The sequence below is a fragment of the Monodelphis domestica genome, chromosome 1 (assembly GCF_027887165.1).
Source record: "Monodelphis domestica isolate mMonDom1 chromosome 1, mMonDom1.pri, whole genome shotgun sequence".
Classification (NCBI taxonomy): domain Eukaryota; kingdom Metazoa; phylum Chordata; class Mammalia; order Didelphimorphia; family Didelphidae; genus Monodelphis; species Monodelphis domestica.
Genome location: NC_077227.1, coordinates 466894597 through 466921025, shown reverse-complemented (window position 1 = coordinate 466921025; position 26429 = coordinate 466894597). Strand labels below are relative to the sequence as shown.

At 39.3% G+C, this 26429-nt stretch overlaps 1 protein-coding gene across 3 annotated transcripts in view; it reads left to right on the top strand.

The window, feature by feature from the left end:
• The window catches only part of AK8 (adenylate kinase 8), a 175311-nt gene that overhangs the window by 148615 nt on the left and 267 nt on the right, over positions 1-26429 (top strand). For all 3 annotated transcript variants that reach the window (XM_003339637.4, XM_056812628.1, XM_056812630.1), the window contains 2 exons: positions 24616-24696; positions 26263-26429. The exon at positions 26263-26429 is cut by the window's right edge and continues 267 nt beyond it. In XM_003339637.4, coding sequence (XP_003339685.2) covers positions 24616-24696; positions 26263-26429 — 248 coding nt within the window. The remainder of the gene's footprint in view (positions 1-24615; positions 24697-26262) is intronic.

Genomic DNA, 26429 nt, shown 5'->3' with positions numbered 1-26429 from the left:
TCTCTCTCGCTCCCTCCCTCCCATCCTCCGCCCCCGCCCCCTCTCGGTGCCCCAGCCGGCCTGCCTCGGTGGCTGGGTACTTTAACTACACTGAAGTTTGGCTGGGCTTCTACATATTACAGCAGCGACACGAAAGCAAACAATTGAAGTATTTGAGAACAATGAAATATGCATGGCTATCTGTGACAGCCCTATAAAGTAGAGCAATTAGCCGCGTAATCCGAGAGAGCCCGCCCGGCCGATCGGCAGCCCACGGTTCCCTATTAGTTAAATGCATTTTGTACGTCCTCATCCCATCAAATCAACTAACACTTCCTTTAATTGGTTCATGAATTATACAGCTCCGTGGCATTATAATTTAATCGCCTGTAAACATTCATAGGGCCCCACAGTAAAGCGTATAGCTCTCATTAATTCGTTAATTTCAGCAGATGGAAGGGGAGATCGGATGAACGGTGGCAGTACAGAGCGCCTTGGGCAATGGAAGAAGGGAAAAAAAGGTGGGGGGCCGTTTAGGTTTTTTAAGGGCTGTCAGAAACTCAATCTGTGAGCTGTCAGCAGCTTGGACCCATTTCCCCCCCTTCTCTCCCTTCTCCTCCCCTCCCCTCCCCTTCCACTCCACCTACTGCTGAAAGTGACTGGCGGATTCATATAGAGGCTTGTCAACCCGTCTTTAAACATCAAGCCAGCGGGTAAACCGAGCCCAATGTAAATTAATTCTTGTCTTACGGCCCCCCTTTCTCTGTCCCCATGAATATTTCATGGCTGGCAGCATAAATATTAATTCTAATAGCTCTGCACAGTGGTTATTATTTCTGTTTTATGACAAATATTCATAAAATATTCAGGACCCTTTTTTAGAACATTTACACACTTGATTGTGAAATTTTCCAGCTTCCTGGGGACACTGTAAACATATTGGGGTTCTCTTGATGGGCTTTCCCCCTTAATTAATACTATTAAGTATTAATATTTAATTGGGTTTAGGTTTTTCCAGAAGTACACCCTATTAGATTGGAGGGCTGAAGGGCAATTTTTTTTCCCTTGGGTCTTTTAAAACGGAAAATTTCTACTATTATGAAACTCTTTTCCTTTGACACTTGGGTGATCCAACAAATGATAACCTGCTTGCTTTTTTAAAAATTTAAAAACAATATATATCTTTATGTGTCATTTTGGCTGCTACTTTATAACCATTTGCTCTTCACTGAAACTCCTCAGTGTAATGAAATTCTTCAGAGGACCTTGCTTCAATATTTGCTTCCAGGATTTAACATAATTTTGGAGTAATTAAAGAGTTGGTTTAATAAATGAAGGTGCTGCTGCTGCTGCAGATTGATTCCTCAGCAAAGCAGCGGTAAGGGTAGGGAGGGTTCTTTGGAATACAGCTTATTCACCTTTAACCCTGGGATTCTGAAGTATGTATGACTTCTCCCAAGAAAGCAAATTAAGAAATGAACCCCAGCATTAAAGGAATGCAGGCCATCTCTAACAAGATGGAGGACTTGGAATAGGTTGGAGCCTTGGCTGAGAGAGACTTCTATGGATGGATGAAATACTGGGAGAAGGGAATAATCCAAGCAGAAAAGTTCCAAAGCCACTCTTCATTCCCCCACATCCCCTGATGTTCACAATGGCCTCAGGAGTGTGGTACACAGAGGGACTGAATCTGTGAGCAAGCAAAGAATAAAAACTGAAGCTCCAAATGGTCTTGAGTGGGGAGACTCAAGTGTAAAAATTCTAGCTATCAGTTGTTGAAAAAACAGTCTCTCACAGACCGACAGGGGTGTGGGGTGGAGGAGAGCAGGAAATTGAAGTGGGAGAACCCTGGGTATTGCTGAGAGTAGGGGGTGAAAAGATTGGTGGTGCCAAAGAGTTGGTGGAATGGTAGAATGTGTTTATGTTACACTTACACCATGGATAATTGTTTATGCTGCATTTGTAGCTTATAAAAATACATAGCTTTGGGGAAGAAAACTTCAGAATTGATTCATACATACATACATTGCTTTACCCATTTCCAGGTGACTAATCTGAGGATACACTGGTCTTCCATTTGGTTTAACAACATTCCAGCCACATTCTCAAAAATTAAACCCTGCTGGTCCTGGAAACCCTTGTCCCTGTCTCCTTCACCATAAATGATTGTGGAATCCGCCATGTGGTTGATCCTTCAGAGCCTTAGAGCAAAGGACCACCCAAAAGAACATCTCTCCAGTGTCTTTTGTGGGATCCCTTTGGCAAGATCTCTTTTAGAAAAGAGAAAGATGGTACTGACTCCAACAGGCTCTGACCTTGGATTTCAGTTGCGTTCTAGCCCCGCCAAACTAATGTTTAAATCATGAATTTAGTGCTGTTGGCTTAGGCTGGGCAATAGAATTACATGCAATTCTCTGTGCAGACAGGCATTTTATACTTGCTGGATGAGAAACAGAATCTCTAGGAGCTGGAGGGCCCTTAGGAATCATGTAGTACACCCCCTTCATCTTAAAGACGAGAAAATGGAGCTTAGGAGGGGTGAACTGTCCCTCTTCTGGTCGGTTGACTTGTGTTAATGATCATTTCACCCTTCAAAAGGTGAAACAAACAACAGGAAATAGATAACCATTTTTGAAAATTGGATCTGATTTTCACAAGCAAGGAGGAATGGTGGCTGGGGTATGATAGAGAAAAGGGAAACAGGTCATATGTGCCCACTAGATTTGGGGAAAACAGATTTCACAGAGTTCAGAAAGAGGATAGATTGAATCCCATGGACTAAAATTCTACAAAGGAAGTTAACCCAGAGAGTTGAGGGGAACTCTAAAGAATGAAATTCTAAAGGCCTAAATAGCACTTAGCACAGTTTCTGGCACCTAGTAGATGCTTAATAAATGTTCATCAATTGATTGATCTAAAGGGGGAAACAGTTCTAGTGAAGAGAAAATGTTTTCCAAAGAAACTGATGTTGGTGCACAGGTAACTCATCGGATACTTAAGTTTGGTTTTGTTTTTTAAACCTTTAGCATCCACCTAAGAATAGATACTGTGTATTGATTCCAAGGCAGAAAGGTGAGGCAATGAGAATTAAGTGACTTACCCTGGGTCACACAGCTAGCAAATATCTGAGGCCAGACCTTCCATGTCTAGGTCTGGCTCTCAATTCACTGAGTCACCTACCTGTGCTCTAGCTGCCCTCTGGCACCTTGGATTTTTACAAGATCTGAACAGAAAATGAAATCAACGGAATAACTATGAATGTGACAAGGTCTCATAAAAATGCCATCAGGAGGGGCAGCTAGATGATTGTGGATAGAAAGCCAGGCCTGGAGACAGGAGTTCTTGGGTTCAAATGTGGCCTCAGACACTTCCCAACTGTGTGACTCTGGGCAAGTCACTTAACCCCCTTTGTACTCTTCTGCCTTAGAAACAATACTTAGCATCAAAAAACACTACCAAGAAAACTGAAACTCAGGATGAGCTGAAGCTGACAAAGGAAGCTGAGAATAACAGAGGCAGCTTCTTTAGAAACACGAGGTCAAAGAAGGGATGATTAGGTTGGATGAAATTATGGCAACTGACAAAAGAGAGAGGGCAATGCTGCTCAGTTCTTTTGCTTCATTTTTCTTTGGGAAGGATGATGGATTTTAGTCTGAAAAAAAAATCCAAAGGGCTCTCAGGGCATGTATTCCCAGGATCAGCAAAGAGCTAGGGAGAGAGCACCTGCTTGGTTGCTTAATGAATGCAAGCCACATGACCCAGGTGAACTATATACCCTTGGGTACCAAAAGAACTAGAAGATGTGATTGCTAAGCCACTATTATTAAACGTCATGGAAAATAGGAGAGGTACCTCAGGTCTGAAGAAGAACAAGTTTCCTAATTTTCAAAAAAGAGGAGAAACATCTGCAAACTGTAAACCTGACAGCTTGATCTTGATTCCTGGGGGGAAATTCTAGAATGGATCATGAAAGAGATGGTGAATGATTACCAAGAACTGACATAGCTCTATCAGGAACAGGTCATGCCAGGCTAACCTTATTTCCTTTATTGACAGGATTGCTTAAACCAATAGACCAGAAGCATGCTATTAGCTAGAGCTTCCCCTAATTTCACTAAAGCATTTGATAAAGCAAGGAAAATACAGGGAGATTAGATGTCACCACAATTAAATGGATATGAAACTATTGAATGACTGCACTCAAAGAGAAGTCATTAGCGGTTTGATGTCAACTTAGCAAGAGGTCTCCAGTGGAGTGTCTAAGGGATCTGTGCTTAGCCCTGTGCCACTGTAACATTTAATAGTGATTTGGATAAAGTTATAGAGGGCATGATTATCAGATTTCCTACTGATACCAAGCTGAGAAGAATAGCTAATACATTAGATCTTGACAGGCTAAATTGTTGGGCTGAATCTAATAAAATATGAAATCTTACAGGTATATAGTCTTCTACATAATTTAAGCCAAGATAAATGGTAGTCATAATTAGACAGCAGTTTGGGGATTTTTATTAGTGATAGAGCAATATGAGTCAATGTGACATCATAATAATAATAACTAGCGTCCAGAGAATAGTTTAAGATTTATAAAGTGCTTTACAAATATTATCCCATATTATCTTCACAAACACCCTGGAAAGGAGGTGCTTATTGTCACTCCCATTGAATTTGAACTCAAGTCTTTCTAACTCCAAGTCCAGTGCTCTATCTATTGTACCATCCAGCTGTCTATGATCTGGCCACTTAAGAGCTATTTCAAAACTGGACTGCATTAAAAAGGGAATAGCTTCCAAAAATAAGAGTGTGGTAATACCCAGGTCCTCTGCCCTGATCAGACCCCATTTGGAATTTTGTGTTCAATTCTGGACTTCAGAGCTTGAAAAGGACATTGAGTAAACTGGAGGACATTCAGAGTAGGAAAATGAGGATGATAAAGAGCCTTGAGTGCAGGTCATGAAATGTTAGGCTAAAGGAACTAGGGATATTTAGCTTGGCAAAAGAAAGTCTTGGGTGTAATGGAAGAGGAACATATAGCTGTCTTCAAGTACTTGAAAGATTGTCACGTATAAAAGAAAAGCAGTTTGTTTGGCCCCTGAAGGTAGACCCTGGATCAGTGGGTAGAAGCTGTAAAGATGCAAGTTTAGTTTACATGTTGAGAAAAATTTCCTAATCTTTAGTTATCCAAGAGCTCTGACTGGAGAGGCTGAATGACCACTTGCCAGATCTGTTATCATGAGAATTCTTTTAGGGTTAGACTAGATGACTGCTCTGGTCCCTTCCAAGTTGAATTCTGTGATTCTGTGAAATAAATTCTTCAGTGGTCACTCTGCCTCCACTTTCATTCCTCTCTGTTTCACCTTTCATATACCTTCTGAAATCATCTTTCTAATGGAAACACTGTCAGTTGTTCAAATCCTTCAGTGGCACACCATTGTCCATACAATCCCCTCAGTCTGGAATTTTCCGGTCCTCCTTAACTTAGCCCCAATGTTCCTTTCCAACTTTTATTCACATTGCTCTCTTTCACGAATTGAGTGTTAGAGCCAAGTGGGACATTTCTTAAATCTCATCCTGCTTTTTCTTGAATCCTTGTATCCTATCCATGGAATGCACTTGTTCATTCCTCTCTGCCTTTTAATGTCCTTTTCTTCTTCAAGGCTTTCTACATTCTTGTAAATGGAGCCTTCCCTCATTCTGTCAGCTGAAAGTGTTCACTTTGTCCTTAAAATTTTGTAGGTCACCTTGTCTAAATCTTTCACATTTTCCCTTATATCCTACTCATTTGTGTTTGTGCCATATCCTCTACTGTAAACTAAGCTCCTTGAGGACAGAGACAATGTCTTTTGTCTTGTAGGGGATGGATATTCCTCGCATTAAGACTAGAGGAGAGGTATTTGATAGATGTTTGCAGAGCCCTATCGCTTACTCTGTATAGCCAGTGGCAGGGGTAGAGCCTAAGTCCAAGTCTCCTGATTCCAAATCTAGTAATCTTTCCTGCACATTATGATTCGCCTTCCCCTTCTTGGATTTCAGAACTGGCATTATGACAGCTGGGTTCAGCTTGGTCATGATGAACTTGCATTTGCCCACACTTTTTCTTGCACCACTGAAGACTCTTCAACCTTTCCATTGTGATATTGAAATCACTTTAAAAGATTGATATATATTAATTTAAGGTCGCCAAGGAATTCAGCTATGTAATTCCTAAATGAAACACTCAAGTCAGCTGCCAACTTTTTTTATGGTGTTTTAATTACAAACAGGAGGAAGAAAGTATTAGAGGGAGAGAGAGAAGGAAGGGGGAGAGAAGGAAGGAGGGTTCAAATACCCACTCTGCTCAGGCTGAGCCAAAGCAGCCTCAAGGCCCTGGATAGCCAAGGCAAGGAAAGAGATCAGTCCTTATCACTCCCGTGACCAAACTAGAGAAAACCAGTCCGAGGGCTCCTCCAACTCCAAGCACCAGCCTCCAACTGACTCCAGCCCTCCTCCCAGGAAGTCAAGAGAACTCCTGAGCTGTCCTCTACCTCACTTTCTGCGTCTCACATGTGCCAGTGGTGGCTCTAGCTTGACCCAGGACCGCCTAGAGGTCTGTCCTTTTTGCACATGTCTGTTGAAGGCCATATTCTCAAATAATTAAATCTTGAGTTTGCTGCAGCCCTTCCTAATCTTGTTACCCTGAGTAGGGTGGAGAATGTAGTTTCCAAGACCTGATTCTGTTATTCCAAGTATCTCTATTGTTATTGATCAGGAAATAGCTAAATCCCATCTTCTAAAGAATGGTCTGAATAGGGTGGAGTAGTTTTGAAATTCACACCATCATGCTGATAAGTGAAAATAGCCACCAGTTTGGATTCTCTTAGCAAAGGCTGGCTGAATACTTACCTTCACTTCCTGAGGTAAAACTGATTATTTTTAGAAAAGATTTGCCCACATAAAGGCAATCCATCATGGAAGGCAAGAAAATGTGAAATCTATATAGTGCCTGATGGCTTTCCTTTCTGGAATCACCAAGAACTGACACCTGGGCAACAGTCTTAGGGACTAAAAATAGGCCTGGAGAATTGCTAGGATAGGAAACAGTGGCTCTTGGACACCAACTCTCTTATTTACGTGTTTACTTGGGTATTTATTTTTATTTTTAAATAGATAATTTATTATTTTTAAGTTGAGTTTTTCAATTACATGTAGAAATATTTTTTGACAATTGTTTTCTAGCTTTTGGGATTCCGATTCTTTTCCTCCCTCCCTCCCCTCCCTATTCCCCAAGGTGACAAATACTCTGATATGGGTTATTTCAATGCTTTCATGTGAAACATATTCCCCTATTCCCCATGTCTTGAATCATGAAAATGATCATTTTTCACCCAAATTCTCCAAATGAGAGTTCAGATAGAGCTCCATTCTCCCCTTCCATGTGAACTCTTTAGAGGAATAAAACACCAAAAGAGCTGACTTGTAAAGGAAGATGCAGCCTTTAGGAGAAACAGAACTCATTTATATACTCTCTTCCAAAATAAACTTCCCTTTTTCCTTATTTTTCTTTTCAGGGCACCACTGTCCTCCTAGTCACTTGAGTCTGTTTTCATGAAGTCATCTTTGACCCTTTCTCCCTTGCCTCTCATATTCAATCAGTTACCAAATCTTGTCTATTCTATCCATCTTCCCAATATTGCTCACATGCTACCTCCATCTCCATTTACATAACCACCATCCTGCAATCCACTGTAATAGTCTCCAAATTGCTTTTTCCTGTCTAATCTATTCATCACGCCAGAATAATTACCAAAACAATTTCCCTAAAACACAGGTCTTATTCTATGATTTTCCTCTTTTTAAAACCTTCAGTGGTTCCTCATTGCCACTTCTCCATCAACTACTCCACTGTACAAATTGTTTTCCAAAGTTTTCAAACTGGATTCACAGTTTTCACACTAGATTCCACACATTCTGCCTTTGTGTACTTGTATAAGCTGTTCCTCATTTCTGGAATCCACTCTCTCCCTTTCTCTACTCAGAATCCTGGTTTTCTTCAAGGTCAAACTAAGGTACCACCTCTTCCGTGAAGTCTTCCCTGATCATCCATGTTCTCAGTTCTCTTTCCCACCTCAATTTTTCTTGTACTATATGCACTGCTGTATATGGGAAACACTCTTCCATCTAGTAGAATATACATTCTTTGATGGCAGAAACTATTAAACATATTTTTTGTCTTTTTATCCTCAGAGCCTTGTACCTACAGTGCAATAAGATCTTACATGAAGGTTAAATTCAAACATTAAGGGGGTAAGGCAAAAATTTCACAGTTATCCATTTAAATACAGTAGAACACGGCAGCTAGGTGGCATGGTACATAGAGTCCTGAACCTGGAGTCAGGAAGACATCTTCCTGAGTTCAAATCTGGTCTCAGATACTTATTAGCTGTGTGATTCCGGGCAAGTCACTTCACTCCACTTGACCCAGTTTCCTTATCTGTAAAATGATCTAGAGAAGAAAACAGCAAATTTGTATCTTTACCAAGAAAACTCCAAATGGAATCACAAAGAGTTGGACATGACTGAAACAACTGAACAGTAACAATAGTATATTTAAATAGTTGTAGCTAAAGTTTCTTTAAAAAGAAGCAGTCATACTAAAAGCAATGCAGTGGTCCGGGACAATTCTGAGGGACTTATGAGAAAGAATACTATCCACATCTAGAGAAAACATATGATTTGTCACTTGTTTTTTGGTTATATGATTTGGGGATTTGGTTCTAAAAGATTGCTCTGTTACAAAAATGAATAATATGGAAATAGGATTTGGGTGATAATACATGTATAACCCAGTGCAATTGCTTGTCAACTCTGGGAGGTGGGAGGGAAGAGGGGAGGGAGACAACAAGAGCTTTGTAACAATGGAAGAATTTTAAAAATAAAAATAAATGAAAATAAAAACAAAAAGAAGCAAGTCTATCAGAAAGCAGATGGATCTGAGACAGCTGCTCTGAAAATAACAAAATTCTTATTTTATTTTTTTTTCCTTGATATCCAGCTACAATATTGATCAAGATGTGAGAACCAGGATTTTTACTGTCAGGTTCTGACAGTGCACTTCTTAGTGATGAAGATGCATGCATTTACTTGGGTTGAATCATAAACTCCTCCATGGCACTCCTTTACCATACATCATTTGTGCTCTAGGGAGGGAACCTCACCCCCACCCCCATCCCCACCCCCATTTAGAATCAATCCTCTACCTAGCGGCATTGTCTCAAGCACACATCTTATATACCTTCCATCTTCAAAGACCTTGACTCTAAGGAGGCTTCCTATGAGTAGGTCTTCCTAGAGCTCTATATTTCCCCTTTTTTGGTGACATACCTAGCTTGAAACTGTCCACTGGTTACAAGAGTATGGATGAGGCCTCTCCCTAGAATCTGGTTTCCAATAGAACTCCTTTACATGGGGATATTTCTTTTGCCAGACCTTCTTTCTAGCAATGTCTCCACCAAAAAGATCTCTCTATAGGAATAAAACACCAGAGGTGCTAACTAGTAAGGAATATGCAATTTTAAAAAAGAAATGGAACTCATCCAAACAACCTGGTCCATTTTACTTTTAAGTGAATAAGAGTTTGAATAGGGAAATAGATTGTGGGGGCACACTGGTGTTTGAATCAGTTTTCTCTTCATTGTTATTGATTATGTAAAAAAATTGAATCCTTCTGAAGCGACAAGTGTGTATATTGAATGTGAAACAATTATATTCATCAAAGGTAACCAAAATGGAATCTACAGTCTTCACAAAATAAAAGATCATCTGAACAGTTATTTGAGACATAGAAATTTGCTATTTGGAAGTTTAATAATTAGGGACAGCCCATGTTTGAAAAATAAAAATTGAATCTTGCCTCTTTCTCCCTCAATGTGTTGTCTGCATTATATATAGGTCCTCACATTTCTTATAGTGCCCATTTTTGTGTTTCTAGTCTCATAAGTGCACCTGATAAATCCTTTTGTGTTCCTCCTCAATTATGGCTGCTTAAGGGGATTGAGTGACCTGCAACAGGAGACTCAAAAGGGCTTTCTCTTTGAACCTTCTTTATCTTTTTGTGTCCACCATGATCCTGACCACCTGGCACGGGGCACAAAGCTCTTCTATGCACCTGATCCATGTTAAGAGAAGATTTAGCTCTTTGGTATTTGCATTCCCCATTCCTCTGTCATTTCTGCCTTAGCCACATTTGGTTTTTTTCTCCTTAAGGAAAGTTTTCAGAACTTTTGGGCTTCTCACGATTTGCATTTCAGATGCGGTCGGGGGAGGGTTTTGATGGTGCTGAGCAGGATTATTCTGTTTCTTCTCCCTGGTAGATGGTGCAGGAACTTGAGGATAAGTCTAAAATGGCTGCAGATCATGCAGGAATTTGATCCCTGGGTCATTCTTCTTAAACCGGATTGATGTGTTTTGTAGGGTGTATTGTAAACTGCCAGCAGTGCTTGCTAATTTAGTAGTTAATGACAGTCATAGAGTGTTTTTCTTGCCCCTGGAGAGGTTTTAGACACAGCTGGGGTAGATTTGCCACTATCAATTATGCACAGTTTTAAACAAGAAATGGCCAGCCAGGAGCTTCTCTTTCTAAGGAGTGAAGAGAGAAAAGAGTGGGAATAGTGTAGCTGGTACCTGAGTGTAGGAAGTAAGATACATAGGGCATTAAAAAGAAGAAGAATGAGATGTATGGCCTTCTAATGTTCAAGCTATAGGGCCAGCTGGGAATGGGAAAGCCTGCTTTCCTTGAGCAAACATTCGCTAGACCCCAAGTAGGACAAACATCAGATTCTTTCCACCACTTCACTCTCACATTCCCCCAGTGTCTTCTCTTAAGACCCTCACTTTGGGGAACTACCAAATCAATACCCTGCCTTGTAAATGGCACCTATCCACTTCTCCCTGGGAACCTTAGATCTGAAATGGACCTCTAAAGGTCATTAAGTCCAACCTCCTACCTCTCTCTACCTAAGTCATCTGTGATCCTGGATTTAAAAAAAAAATTATTACTGCCTTTTTTTTTTCCCCAATATATCCTCCCAGAGAGCTAGACCACCCCATATCAGGGAATGAAAAATGAGGGAACAAAGCTTAGCAAAACTAACCAACGTATCCTAATGGTCTGAGATGATATGCAGTGCTTCACACCCATAATCTTCTGCCTCATCAAAGACATGGGAATGGGTACCTTCTCATTTCTCTTTTTTGGGGGGGCCAGGCTTAAATCATTCTAATTTCACAAAACTCGGTTTCAATGGTTTTTTTTTCCTTTTACATTAGTATAAGTCATTACATATACTATTTTCCAGTTGCTGTTTTACTTCACTTTGTATTAGTGCACATAAGCCTTCCCATATTTTCCTGTATGCATGACAGTCATAATTTCTTGCAGCACAGTGATATTTCATTACATCTATGTATCACACTTGTTTGGCCATTCCCAATCAATGAACAACAGCTACTTTGATTGTGGCTCTTTGCTGCTACAAAAAGTGTTGCTAGAACCAGAACAATTTATACTATAACACCATTGTAAAAATGAACCCTTTTCAATGATTTAAGAAGTCTGATCATGGTAATTATAATCAACCATGATTCCAGAGGACCAGTGATGAAGAACACTAATTACTTCCTGACAGAGAGGTGATGATTAAATACAGAATGAGACACACTTTTTTTAGGGAAATGACCAATATGCAGATTTGTTTTTGCTTGTGTAGCTTACCAGCAGCTACGAAATATTCTTTATGGGTGGCCACCTGAAAGAGAAGTTGAAGACTGCAGGAAAATGGGTGAAGGGGTTTAGAGATTGAGAGAGAACACAAGTAGAGAAGAAAGACACAGAGGATTTCAGCAGCATAGCATTCAATTTGTGTTGCTCTTCTGATGGTGAGAGAGAGAGCTGCACGTGAAGCCAGTTTTTATTGCAAAATCAAGGAATGGGGAATGGGAGGTAGTTAATGAACATGTGGCATGACAGAGAATTTAACACTGGCTGTTAACAACCTCAAGATCCAAGAGGTGGAGGCTAAAACAACCAAGAAGTTAGCTAATTGACCTTTGGACCAAAGGCTTGGGGAGTGGCCGGTATTAGATTAGATTAGATTAGATTAGATTAGAGTTTCACTTTGTTACAAGGATCAAGAAATCAATCACTTGAAATATAAGGATTATATCCATAAATCTGATACATGAGCAAATTGCTCATAAGTCAGCCTTTGGGTACACCTATAATATTTACACGATTTGTTCATGCCTGGATCCCAACAGCTTGACTATGAATATTTGCTATGAGCATTTTGTTTTTCTATTTTATGGGAGGGTGATGTGGAAAGAGGAAAATGCTTCCTAATTGAAAACATTTAAGGTGCTATTATAAATATTTGGGTATATATGGGATCTTTCTTCTTGTCATTGAATTCCTCAAGACAAATTCCTATATTTTTTTCCATTTGAATAAGTTTATTTAGTCAATTTAGAACATTATATTCCTTGGTTACAATAATCACATTATTTCCCTCCCCCGCCCCTCCATGCACCCTTCCCACAGCTGATGCACAATTTCATTGGGTATTACTTGTGTCCTTGATCAGAACCTAATTTCCATGTTGTTGTTTACACTAGGATGTTCATTAGAGTCTACATCCCCAACCATATGCCTTCGACCCATGTGTTCAAGCAGTTGTTTTTCTTTGATGTTTTTACTCCCACTGTGTTTCCTCTGGACGTGGATAGTGATTTTTCTCGTAGGTTCCTCCAAGTTGTTCAGGGTCATTGCATTGCCACTAATGGAGAAGTCCATTACATTCTATTGTATCACAGTATATCAGTCTCTGTGTTGTAAAAAATAGACTCGAATACAGGACTACAATCCCCATAATTCCTTGCTCCACTTCCCCAAAATGCCTTGTAATCTCACCTGGGCCAAGATTGAGAAGGTATTTAAGCTGATTCAAAGGCTTTTGAGGTCTCTGGACTCTGGGACTTCCGTTTTGGGGCAGGCCTGGTTTTTATTCATAATGTAGGTGAGGTTGTGTCTAGGCCTGGACACGTGTCTCTTATCCTGTATTTTCTTTAATCCTTAATCTTCAATAAATCTTTAAAAAATATAATACTCCTTGCAGAGAGAAACTAATTTCTACCTGCATCAGATGCCTCAGTCTCCCCATATTCCTAAATTTTAATCTTTACAGTGTACAATGTTATCCTGGTTCTGCTCCTCTCACTCTGTATCAATTCCTGGAGGTTGTTCCAGTCCCCATGGAATTCTTCCACTTTATTGTTCCTTTGAGCACAATAGTATTCCATCACCAACATATACCACAATTTGTTCAGCCATTCCCCAATTAAAGGGCATCCCCTCATTTTCCAATTTTTGGCCACCACAAAGAGCACAGCTATGAATATTCTTGTACATGTCTTTTCCTTATTATCTCTTTGGGGTACAAACCCAGCAGTGCTAAGGCTGGATCAAAGGGCAGACAGTCTTTTATCACCCTTTGGGCATAGTTCCAAATTGCCCTCCAGAATGGTTGGATTAATTCACAATTCCACCAGCAATGAATTAATGTCCCCACTTTTCCATATCCCCTCCAACATTCATTACTTTCCTTTGCTGTCATGTTAGCCAATCTACTAGGTGTGAGGTGATACCTCAGAGTTGTTTTGATTTGCATTTCTCTGATTATAAGAGATTTAGAACACTTTTTCATGTGCTTATTAATAGTTTTGATTTCTTTAACTGAAAATTGCCTATTCATGTCCCTTGCCCATTTATCAATTGGAAAATGGCTTGATTTTGTGTAAAACTGATTTAGCTCTTTATAAATTTGAGTAATTAGACCTTCGTCAGAGGTTTTTGTTATGAAGATTGTTTCCCAATTTGTTGCTTCGCTTCTAATTTTGGATGCATTAGTTTTGTTAGTACAAAACCTTTTTAATTTATGTAATCAAAATTATTGATTTTACATTTTGTGATTTTTTCTAGCTCTTGCTTGGTTTTTAAAGTCTTTCCTTTCCCAAAGACCTGACAAGTATACTATTCTGTGTTCACCTGATTTGCTTATAGTTCCCTTCTTTATATTCAGGTCATTCACCCATTCTGAGTTTATCTTGGTGTAGGGTGTGAGATGTTGATCCAAACCTAATCTCTCCCATACTGTCTTCCAATTTTCCCAGCAGTTTTTATCAAATAGTGGGTTTTGGTCCCAAAAACTGGGATCTTTGGGTTTATCATAGACTGTCTTGCTGAGGTCATTTACCCCACGTCTATTCCACTGATCCTTCTTTCTGTCTCTTAGCCAGTACCAGATTGTTTTGATAACCACTGCTTTATAGTATAGTTTGAGATCTGGGACTGCAAGTCCTCCTTCCTTTGCATTTTTTCATGATTTCCCTGAATATCCTTGATCTTTTGTTCTTCCAAATGAACTTGTTATGGTTTTCTCTAATTCAGTAAAAAAGTTTTTTGGTAGTTCAATGGGTATGGCACTAAATAAGTAAATTAATTTGGGTAGGATTGTCATTTTTATTATGTTAGCTTGTCCCACCCATGAGCAGTCAATGTTTTTCCAATTGTTTAGATCTAGTTTTAATTGTATGGAGGGTGTTTTGTAGTTGTGTTCATATAGTTCCTGTGTTTGTCTTGGCAGATAGATTTCCAAGTATTTTATATTATCTAGGGTGATTTTAAATGGAATTTCTCTTTCTAATTCTTGCTGCTGAAATGGGTTGGAGATATATTGAAATGCTGATGACTTATGCGGGTTTATTTTGTATCCTGCAACTTTGCTAAAATTGTTGATTGTTTCGACTAGCTTTTTGGTTGATTCTCTAGGATTCTTTAAGTAAACCGTCATATCATCTGCAAAGAGTAGTAGCTTGGTCTCCTCATTGCCAATTTTAATACCTTCAATTTCTTTTTCTTCTCTAATTGCTACTGCTAGTGTTTCTAGTACAATGTTAAACAATAGAGGTGATAATGGGCATCTTTGTTTCACTCCTGATCTTATTGGGAAGGCTTCTACTTTATCCCCATTGCAGATGATGTTTGCTGATGGTTTTAGATACATACTGTTTATTATTTTTAGGAAAGGCTCTTCTATTCCTATAATTTCTAGTGTTTTCAATAGGAATGGGTGTTGTATTTTATCAAAGGCTTTTTCTGCATCTATTGAGATAATCATGTGATTTTTGTTGGCTTGCTTGTTAATATGGTCAATTATGTGGATGGTTTTCCTAATATTGAACCATCCTTGCATTCCTGGTATGAATCCTACCTGGTCATAACCCTTGTGATGACTTGCTGGAGTCTTTTTGCTAGTATCCTATTTAAGATTTTTGCATCTATATTCATTAAGGAGATTGGTCTATAGTTTTCTTTCTCTGCTTTTAATCTGCCTGGCTTTGGGATCAGTACCATGTTTGTGTTGTAAAATGATTTTGGTAGGACTCCTTCTTTGCTTATTCTGTCAAATAGTTTGTATAATATTGGGATCAGCTGTTCTTTGAATTGTGAATCCGTCTGGACCTGGGGATTTTTTCTTAGGGAGTTCTTTGATGGCTTGTTCAATTTCTTTTTCTGGTATGGGTTTGTTTAGGTAATTTACTTCTTCCTCTGTTAGTCTAGGCAATTTATATTTTTGTAAGTATTCATCCATATCAACTAGATTGCCATATAATTGGGCATAGTAGTTTTTAATGATTGCCTTGATTTCCTCTTCATTAGAGGTGAGGTCTCCCTTTTCATCTTGGATACTGTCAATTTGTTTTTCTTCTTTCCTTTTTAAAATTAGACTGACGAGTACTTTGTCTATTTTATTTGTTTTTTCAAAGTACTAGCTTCTAGTCTTATTTATTAAATCAATAGTTCTTCGGCTTTCAATTTTATTAATTTCTCCTTTGATTTTTAGGATCTCTAGTGTAGTCTTCATCTGAGGATTTTTAATTTGGTCGCTTTCTAGTTTTTTAATTTGCATGCCCAATTCATTGACCTCTGCCCTTCTTAATTTGTTAATATATGAATTCAAGGATATAAATTTCCCCCTGAGTACTGCTTTAGCTGCATCCCACAGGTTTTGAAAGGATGTCTCATCATTGTCATTTTCTTCAATGAAGTTATTGTTTCTACGATTTGTTCTTTAACTGGTTTTGGAGAATCGTATTGTTTAATTTCCAATTCGTTTTTTATTTACCTCTCCATGTACCCTTACTAATTGTTATTTTCTTTTGCATTGTGAACTGAGAAGGTTGAATTTATTATTTCTGCTCTTTTGCACTTGTTTGCAATGTTTTTATGCCCTGATACATGGTCAATTTTTGTGAATGTACCATGTGCTGCTGAAAAGAAGGTATATTCCTTTTTGTCCTTATTTATTTTTCTCCACATGCCTACTAACTCTAATTTTTCCAAGATTTCATTCACTTCTCTTACCTCTTTCTTATTTATTTTTTGGTTTGATTTATCTAGTTTGGATAGATGAAGGTTCAGGTCTCCCACTAGTATAGTTTTTCTATCTATTTCATCCTTGAGCTCCACTAGTTTCTCCTTTAGAAATTTGGATGCTATACCATTTGGTGCATATTCCTCATTGTTCCCTATCTCTTTTAACTAGATTAACTAGATTTATTTTTACTTTGGCTTTGTCAGATATCATGATTGGGACTCCTGCCTTCTTTTTATCAGTCGATGCCCAATAGATTTGGCTTCATCCTCTTACTTTCACCCTATGCATATCTACCTTTTCCATATGTGTTGCTTATAGACAGCATATGGTAGAGTTTTGGATTCTAATCCACTCTGCTATTCATTTGCATATTATGGGTGAGTTCATTCCATTCACATTCAGAGTTATGATTACTAGCTGTGTGTTTCCCAGCATTTTGATTTCTACTCCTGGTCCTGCCTTTTCTTCTTTCACTATTTCCTTCTACACCAATGTTTGTTTTTAATCAGTCCCTCTAGTTCCCACCCTTATTTTACTTCCCTTTCTACCCCCCTCCCTTCTTATCCCCCTCTTATTTTCCCTGTAGTCTTTCTAAAATTACCCCCCACCCTCTCCCTCCCTTGTACTGCTTCCCTCCAGTCTGTTTGTTACCCTTCTAGTCCCCTATAAGGTGCAAATCTATTCTCTGCCCCAGTGGATTGGATTGTTCTTCCCTCTTTGCGTCAATTTCAAAGCACGTAAAAGTTGAGTATTTCCTATCTCAAACCTCTTTACCCTTCTAGTGTATTGATGTTCTCCCTCCTCCCACCATGAGCTTCTTTGTGACATATAAATTTACCCCCATTTGTTTCTTTTCCCATTTCTTTTAGTATTAACCTCTTTTTTTAGCTCTAGTTGTATACTTATATACACACATGTATATGTATTTATGCATGCATATATCTATATACCTATTTATGTCTTGTCCTTTCATCCTATACAGTTTGTCACTGTTCCCTCCAAGTATAATTCTTCTAGCTGCCCAGGTGATAACAACAGTTTTTAAGAGTTACCAATGATCTCTTTTCTTATAGGGATACGTAACATTTTAACTTATCTCTTAAAAAAGGGGGGGATTGTTTGTTTTGGTTTTCTTTTTTCCCTTTTTTAAAATTACCTTTTGATGATTCTCTTGAGTTCTGTGCTCGGGCATCAAATTTTCTGTTCAGGTCTGGTCTTTTACAAATGCTTGGAATTCTTCTATTTTGTTGAATGACCATACTTTCCCCTGTAAGAATATAGTCAGTTTTGCTGGGTAGTTAATTATTGGTTGTAGACCTAGTTCCCTTGCCTTCCAGAATATCATATTCCATGCCTTTCGGTTCTTCAGTGTGGATGCAGCCAGATCCGGTGTTATCCTCACTATGGTTCCATGGTATCTGAATGACTTCTTCTTGGCAGCTTGTAATATCTTTTCTTTGGTCTGGTAGTTCTTGAATTTGGCTATAACATTCCTGGGTGTTGTCAGTTGGGGATTAAGTACAGGAGGTGATCTGTGGATTCTTTCAATCTCCACTTTTCCCTCTTGTTCTAGAATATCTGGGCAGTTTTCTTGAATAATTTCCTGTAGTATTATGTCCAGGCTTTTTCTTTTGTCATGGTTTTTTGGTAGACCAATGATTCTTAAATTGTCTCTCCTCGAATGATTTCCTAAATCCTCTGTTTTGTGAATGCGATGCTTCATATTTTCCTCAATTTTTCATTATTTTGGTCTTGTTTTATAGTGTCCTACTGCCTTGTGAGGTCACTTAATTCTAGTTGTTGTATTCTGGTTCTTAAAGACTGGATTTCATCCCTGGCTTTTTGGTCATCCTTCTCTTTCTGTTCTGATTTTCTATGGAGGTCATCTATCATCTCCTTTGCCTCATTTTCCAGCTGGTTGATTTTGGCTTTCAAGACACTATTTTCTTGTTTTAATTCAAGTGCCTCTGTTTCCAGATGACTTATCTTAGTTTTTAAGTTCTTTTCCCAATTGTCTTCAGCCTCTCTTAATTGTGTTTTGAATTGCATTTTGAGTTCTTCCAAAGCCTGTATCCAATTCGCTGGGATTTCTGATTTATCATTTGCTGGTCCCTCCCCCTCTCTTCTGTTCGCTGTATAGAAGCTGTCTATTGTAATTTCTTTCTTCTTTTTCTGTTGTTTGCTCATATTTACCCCTTCTTTGCTCCTGTATTTGTCTATGCTCTTGCTCCTCTCTCTCTCTCTTTTTTTTTTTTTTGTTTTGGAGGCATCTGTCAGTATCCCCTCTTGGAGCTTTGACAGATGATCTCTCAGTGCAGTCTGTGGGGAGGGTTGTTGGGGTTTGAGCTTTCCTGTCCTCTGGAGGCTTTTGATTGCATTAAAGTCCAGTAGTCAATGACGGAGGAGTGTGGAGCCTGGGCTTCCCTGAGTTCTGAAGACTTTTGATGGGATTAAGTTCAGCTGGGTTGGGCTGGGTGTGCTCTGAGGCCAAAACCTCCTGGAAGGCTGGAGCAATATGGCAGATCTCCACACCTCTGTCCAGGCTGCCAGCTCTATGCTCCCTCCCCAGCTCCTTTCCTGCCATCTGTGTTCGATGCTCTGAGCTTGGCACAGCCCTACCTGCAAGGTACACCCTCCAGACCAGCATCTTTGACTGCCCAGAGGTTCCTGCTGCAGCTGGAGTCTCAGTGATCTAGGTGGGCAGTGGGGGAGGGGTCCTGGGACCTTCCTTCTGCCTTCCCCTTAAACCCGAGTGTTCTCAGATTCTGGCTTTTGGGGGGGAGAACCTTTTGAATTGAGTCCAGCAGGAGGGTTCCTTGGCTCTGTCTTGTTGTTAGGTTTGATCTTTAGTCCCCTAAAAGCATTTAGTTTGTGATAGGTAAGGAAGGGAATTCAGAGGTCTGAACTTCTGCTCCTTCTAGACCACTATCGCCAAAACCCAGGCAAATATCTGCCACCATGCCAAGATGTCAGAATGCTTAGAACGCTGCTATCCAGAGATGCCTCTCTGGAAAAAGAGCTACAAATTCCTATTAATGGAATCTCTGGGTCAAATGATGTGGACATTTTAGTGATTGTCTTTGAAACATCCCAAATTATTTTCTAGAATGGTTACAACTCACAGCTCCACCAACAATGCATTAATGTATCCATTTTCCATAACTCTTTCAATATTAACTATTCTCTTTTGTCAGTTTGTTGAATGTGAAAAGTTGTTTTGTCTTGAATGTCTTTTGTTATGATTTGTAGTAATGTTTCATATGATTGTTAATAATTTGAAATTCTTTTGCAAATTGTTCAGATTCTCAGACCACTTGTCTATTGGGGGAATAGCTTTTGGTCTCATAATTCTGTTGTCTATCTACATAGATATCAGATCTTGGATTGCTTTGTTCCCACTGTGATTAAGTTTGATGAAGGCAAACAAACACTGTTCAAAAGATCATAGACCTAGGACTGGAAGAGACCTCAGTGGCTACTTAATCCAATCTCCTCATCTTATAGGAGAGGCCCAGGGAAGTAATAGTTGTAAGAATGAGAGAGAGGATTTGAATCTCAGGGCTACTTTCATTTATACTATACTGTTTTACCTGTTACTTTGGAGTATTTGAATTAAATAATATACATCATCTTTGGACTTGCTAGATGTTACAATTTTCCCAGAAGAAATATGACTGATTCCTGTATCATCAGCTAGATTGGAAGTGGTAGTGGAAATGGAACCCTAGCTTGAAGATAGAAAACCTGAAATTGAGTCCTTTCTTTGGAGACTTAGTAAGCATTTGTTACATACTTAATATGAGCTGGACACTGTGCAAAGAAAGGCAAAATATCCTTCACCCCAAAGAGCTCCCAGTTTCATTGGGGAGGCAAACAAGAAAATAACTAGATCTACATAGAGTACATACAATAGTATCTATACTTGAGAGAGCATCTATACAGATTAGATGGGAAATGAGTTTGTAAAGGATGGCATTAACATCTGGGAATACTGAGAAGGATCTCCTACAGAAAATGGGATTTAAGTCTTGAAGGACACCAGAAAAAGTGAGAGGTGGAAGTGAAGTGGTCAAAGCAATCCAGTCAGGGTGAAAGCCCATGTAAAGGCATGGAAATGGGAGATGAAGTGTCATGAGGAAAGAATAAGGAATCGGGTAAGTGTAATATAAGAAATGGCAAGAAGGATGATATAGCTGGTTCATAGTCAGTGGAGGGGCAGGGCAGTATGTGGAGTGGGGAAGCAAAAAAGCCTGGAAAGGAAGGAAAGAATCAGGTTGGGAAGAGCTTTAAATATGAAACAGAGGACTATCCCCCAAATTCATGGGGCAGTTTTAGCCAATGACAGCTTAAATCTGCACTAAGACTTTTGGTTCACCCTGTGTTGGATCCTGATAGCAATAGGGATTTATTGGAACTTAATAGGTCGTGGAAGGGGGAAGGAGTTGACATGGTCAGACCTTCACTTTAAGAAAATTATTTTGGCAGCTGAGAAGGTATGATCTTGAATAGATCATAATCTGATTCCCAATTTTCTCAACTGTAAAATAGGGATAATAGTAGACAAAGATTGTCTATCTCACAAGGCAGTTGTGAAGTTTCAAGGATAATGTATAGGGCAATTTTTTACAAACTATAAATATATATATATAAACTATATATACGTTTTTATTGTTGTTAGATTTATTCTTATATCAGGTAACCTGATTAAAAAAGCCTGGATTATATTTTAATTTTTAAAATCTTAAGCTCATTAGCTCTTTCACACAGAATAGCCGTTCACCAATGACTTGTGCCTTCTTCACAGCTTTTCCCACATGATTTTTCCAAATAAACGAGTGAGAACTTGGTCTAGAAGCTGGGTAGAAAATGGTGTCCTCTACTTTGTTGCACCTTTGTAATCCTCAAATGATATTTTAAAAAAAGAAAGAAATTGCCAGTATCTTTGTATATAATTGGTCTGTTTACTTTATACATAGTGAAGCTCACAGACTTTAAACAGGCCCTTGTAGATATTCCTCTGGTGCCACTTCTCTCCCTTCCTTCCTTCCTTCCTTCCTTCCTTCCTTCCTTCCTTCCTTCCTTCCTTCCTTCCTTCCTTCCTTCCTTCCTTCCTTCCTTCCTTCCTTCCTTCCTTCCTTCCTTCCTTCCTTCCTTCCTTCCTTCCTTCCTTCCTTCCTTCCTTCCTCTATATTTTTTTTTCCATCAGAAGTCCCTTTTCCTTTTTTGTCTAACTCCCTTCTTACGCAACATTCATTGCAAAATCCCCTTTGTCAGAAGACAACTGACTACAATGCAGTCAGGTTTATGAAGAATGAGCATGCTGGGAATTCAGCCTCTGAATCTAGCCTTGTGTCAGAGAGGCCAAGGCAAAACTGAAAACAAAGAAAGAAGTATTGCCATTAAGTAGGACTCTATAGACAGAAACATTCTCTCTCTCTCTCTCTCTCTCTCTCTCTCTCTCTCTCTCACACACACACACACACACACACACACACAGACATGCTTGGCAGAATTCTTTATGTTCCAGCCTAGTAAAGGTTGTTCTGGATTGTTTCAGGAAACGTTTTTCCTGAAGAGAGAAATCACAATTTAAGTATCCTGTTATATAGTTAGTTCTAGAAGAGGAAAGAGCCATTGCTTTGTATATATGTATAAATAGTTATATATGTATAAATAGCTGTCACTTGTGTAAATGGTTCCCTTCTTTTTGTTCTTATGCTATTTGTATATTTTTAATTTCAACAGATTTTGATCAGAATAGCTCCCTTGTGTGAAATACTATTTTCTTCATATTATCAAGTAATGCCCTGTAGTGACTTTGTAATTGCTTATAGTATAAGACCTCATCAGCCTTGGTACTCCACCTCATCACAGCCTTCTTCCTCCATTTAAGGAGAAGCCCAACTCAGACACCACCTCATTTCTCATTAGGTTACACTACTTTGAGACTTCTCCATGCCCCCTTGTTGAATACCATCTCCTCCCCTCCTCCACTCTGCTTTTCATCTTACTTTTGTGTTTTGTCTTACACCTCACCCTAGATTGTAAGCTTCCTGGAGGAAGGAACTGTCTTTCTTTCTTCTTCCTTATTTCCTTTCTTTTCTTTCTTTTTTTTTTTTTGTATATGTATCCCCAGCACTTAGCATTGTGCCTAGCACATAGTAGGTGCTTAATAAATTTGTATTGTCTAATAGAGAGGAAGTTGATTCAGTATTGTAGAATAAGGCTAGCTCTCCAATTCTAGAGAGCAAAAGAACTTCAGTCTCTCTATAGTTACTGTGTCTTCCTTAGAGATCTTCAGAGATCAGTAAAACCAAGGAAACATGAAATTAGAGGAGAGATCCCTTTAAAAAAAGTAGCAATAGTGTAAGATGTCAATGTTATGATCCCAGAATCCCAAATCGAACAGAACTGAGGAAATGTCAGCTGTTGGAAAGAGAGTCAAGAGGCCTGAATTCTTGTCCTATTATATATTTTTTTAAACTGGCATTCGTTATGAGTTAAGTCCTATAGTTAATGTTTTCCTCTTTTTACAGAGGAGGAAATTGAAGATGAGAGGAATTAATGTGATGTGTCAAAAAGCTAATGAGTATCTAAGAAGTTTTGGAACAGGAAGAGGAGAAGGGCAATGTGGGGGAAGAATATGAAGATCTTGGTGATGTCAAGTTCAGTATTCTCAGCACTGAATAATCTAGTGTGCTGTCTCTGGATGTGACTTTTGTCAAGTCATTTGTATCCCATGCTGGGCCTCTAGTTCCCCAACTATAAAATAAATTTGGACTAAATAGCGTCTAAAGCCCCTTCCAACTTTGGTTCCAACAATAGGTAGCATTTTCCCCTTTTCAATCTACCCTTCATCCCACTCCACAAACGGATTCCCCTGGATCCAGTATGGCCCACTTCAAAGGCCACTGTTTTCCTTAGTTTTCCCAGTGTACTCTTTCCTGCTTTCTTACTGTGAAGGGGGAAATAAGAAAGGGATGTTTCACATCTAAGCAGAGAAGGCTGGTGCCTCCCTCATCTTACACAGACACCTTGCTTTAATGGTGACATGAGCCTGGGTAATCAGAGCCAGCTCATGAAAGAACAGAGCGACTCTCCAACAAGGCTTTCCAAGTGTGGTGTTTCAAGTACCAATTTTGTGTCCTTGTACTTCAAATCCCGCCATCCCCCCAGAGCCCAATCACTAGAATGACAACAAGCGGTCTTGATATGCTGGGTTAAAACTCTTTCAATGGGGTTTTGTTTGTTTGTGAAATGGCATCAATTATCATGGATTTCCAAACTGGATTCCTTTCTACTAGCATCTTTACCTGGAGAGACTTCATCAGGCGTTAGCTGTTCTGACAGTCACATTTTGGTACAACTAGTAGGCCACACAAATAAAGGGGGGAAACAACATGTTCAGAGTGTAAGGGATGAAAGAACGTTGAGACAACTCGGCTTCCCCTGTCTTTGGAATTTCCCCAATCCAGAATGTTTTATTTGGAGGCTGTTATTTTGCAGCACGTTGCGAATGGAAATCATTATCTGTGAACATTTGAAGAGAGATATCTGATTTTCATAACTTTCAGGCCTGCAAAGATGCCTGGTAAACTGCTATATGCACGTGGAGGGAGGCTCAGGCTTTTCATCAGATTAGATCCCATCCAACACCAGAAAAAGAGCTCTCCAGTGGCTTTGCAAAGGCAAATGTCAGTGAATTACATGCGGGGTATGAGAGAGGAAGGCAGGCAGGAAAGGAGGGAAAGAATAAGAGAGAAGACAGAGGGAAGAGAGCAGAAGCAAGGAAAAAGAAGAACCTGTTCTTGAAAGGAGAAATTACATTTCATTAAAAGCTTAGAAATTCATATTCTTAAAAGTTGACTTCATACATTTGCTAGAAGGAAGTGGCATTGTTTTTAATGGGTTCCAGGAAGTGATTGTAGAGTGGTGGGGAAAGCCCTGCACTATGAGGTGGGAGCCTGGGCCCTTTCTGGACATCATCTATAAAACAACGAAATGGGACCAGACAGCCTCAAAGGGCCTGTGCAGCACTAATATGTCATCATGTCATGCCATCACTGACATTCGTAAAGATCATCTTTCTTGGTTTCTGAGTAAGGGAAATGCCATATTCTCATGAATCAACTAACATTCTAACAATGGGCCGGTTCTTCCTTTACAGGGTATTTTTTCTGAATGTTCCATATGATTCTATCATAGAACGGTTAACTCTAAGAAGAACAGATCCAGTCACAGGAGAAAGGTCAGTTCTCTGTCTGTCTGTCTGTCTATCTGTCTCTCTTGGTTTGTTTTGTTTTTTTTTGCCCTTACCTTTTGTTTTAAAATCAATACTAGGTACTCTAATTCTAAGGTAGATTCTAAAATTCTAATTCATTTCTAAGGTAGAAGGGTAGGTAGTTAGGGTTAAGTGACTTGCCTATTGCCATACAGCTAGGAAGTATCTGAGGGCACATTTGAACCCAAGACCTGACACCCTATCCTCTGAGCCACTTAGCTACCTTTTTTTTAAGACTCCAAAATTTTATTGTTTTTGATGCATTCTTCAGGTTCCTCCCTTCCTCCCTCCCCATCCCTACTATATAGAATAAGACTGTCTCTTTCTCTCCCTTTTTCCCTCCTCTAATCTGAATTCTACAGAAAGGAAAACAGGTTTTACTTGATGAAGCCTCAAATTATTCTAGACAAAGTGTACCAATAAGGAGACAACTAGGTAACACAGTGGATAGAGCGCCACACTTGGAGTCAGGAAGACCTAGATTCAAATCTGGCTCTAGACACTTCCTAGCTTTGTGCCTCTGGGCAAGTCACTTCATTCCAATTGTCTAGCCCTTACTGTTCTTCTGTTTTTTATTCTAAGATAGAAGGTAAGGGTTAAAAAAAAAGAGGAAGAAAGAAAGTAGTGTTGACTGTTTACAGCTGAATTAAATAAGTGAATTCATCAGACCAGCTTCCATGGAGGTATCCAAATTTTATTAGCCCTCTTTGGCTGAATCTAATTTGGGGCATGGAGAAAGGTAATAAACTTGCCTAAAATCACATGGTAAATCAGTAACAGCTCGAGAACTTCACACAGTACATTCCAGGGGGAAATCTGTTTACCTCATTACTGTAAAATGGAGAAGTTAAGAACTGGGAAAAATGCTGTTCTCCATTTGAACTTTACTCTTCCAGGGATTAGTTAACAGTAGCTTCGTAGGGGAACTTCCTTTTCTGGAGGAAGGTGTGTAACTTTGATTCTTTCTTTCTATGCTCATCAGGAGCTACAAGCTGAATTTTGTCTCCTGCCTTCTGATTTTAAATGGCTCCTCCCATGATTTCCCTTTTTAAGGCGACACATCCCTACCACCAAGTATTGGATTGTCAACCTTTTCTGACAGCCAAAGGCTCAATTCCTTGTTTAGGGACTCCAGATGGAAGTAGCAGGCCTGTAATTGTTTTTAGAAGCAGCAGCTACCCATCCCCTTCCTCTTTGGTAATGAGTGCTTTAGTTCCAATCCTGTCAGCAACTTAATTCATCTTTGTAGATCCAAATCACCTCCTAGAAGGTCCCCTTCCCTGATCCCTCTAGCCCACCACATTCTCTCTCCTGAAATTCTACAGCTCTATACAAGTTACCATTTGTATCGTCAGTTGTCCTCTTCTTCATGTTCATGAATGTTTGGTGCTTCAGCTGATGGCAATGGTTTGAAGTCCTCCAGAAGCCCACATACTGCTTTTAGTTCAGTCTCCATTGAGACTACGAGTCAAATCTCCCCTTGCCCCCTTAATGAACATTTTCTGCTTTCTTGTGCCATATTCTGTCTTGTAGATATCACCTCATGTACAAGCCACCTCCAACCATGAATATCCAAGAACGTCTCATGCAGCACCCGGAAGATTCAGAGGAGAAAGTGAAGCTCAAGATGGATTTATTCTATAGAAATTCTTCTGGACTGGAAGAATACTATGACAATATCATTTATGTCAATGGGGACC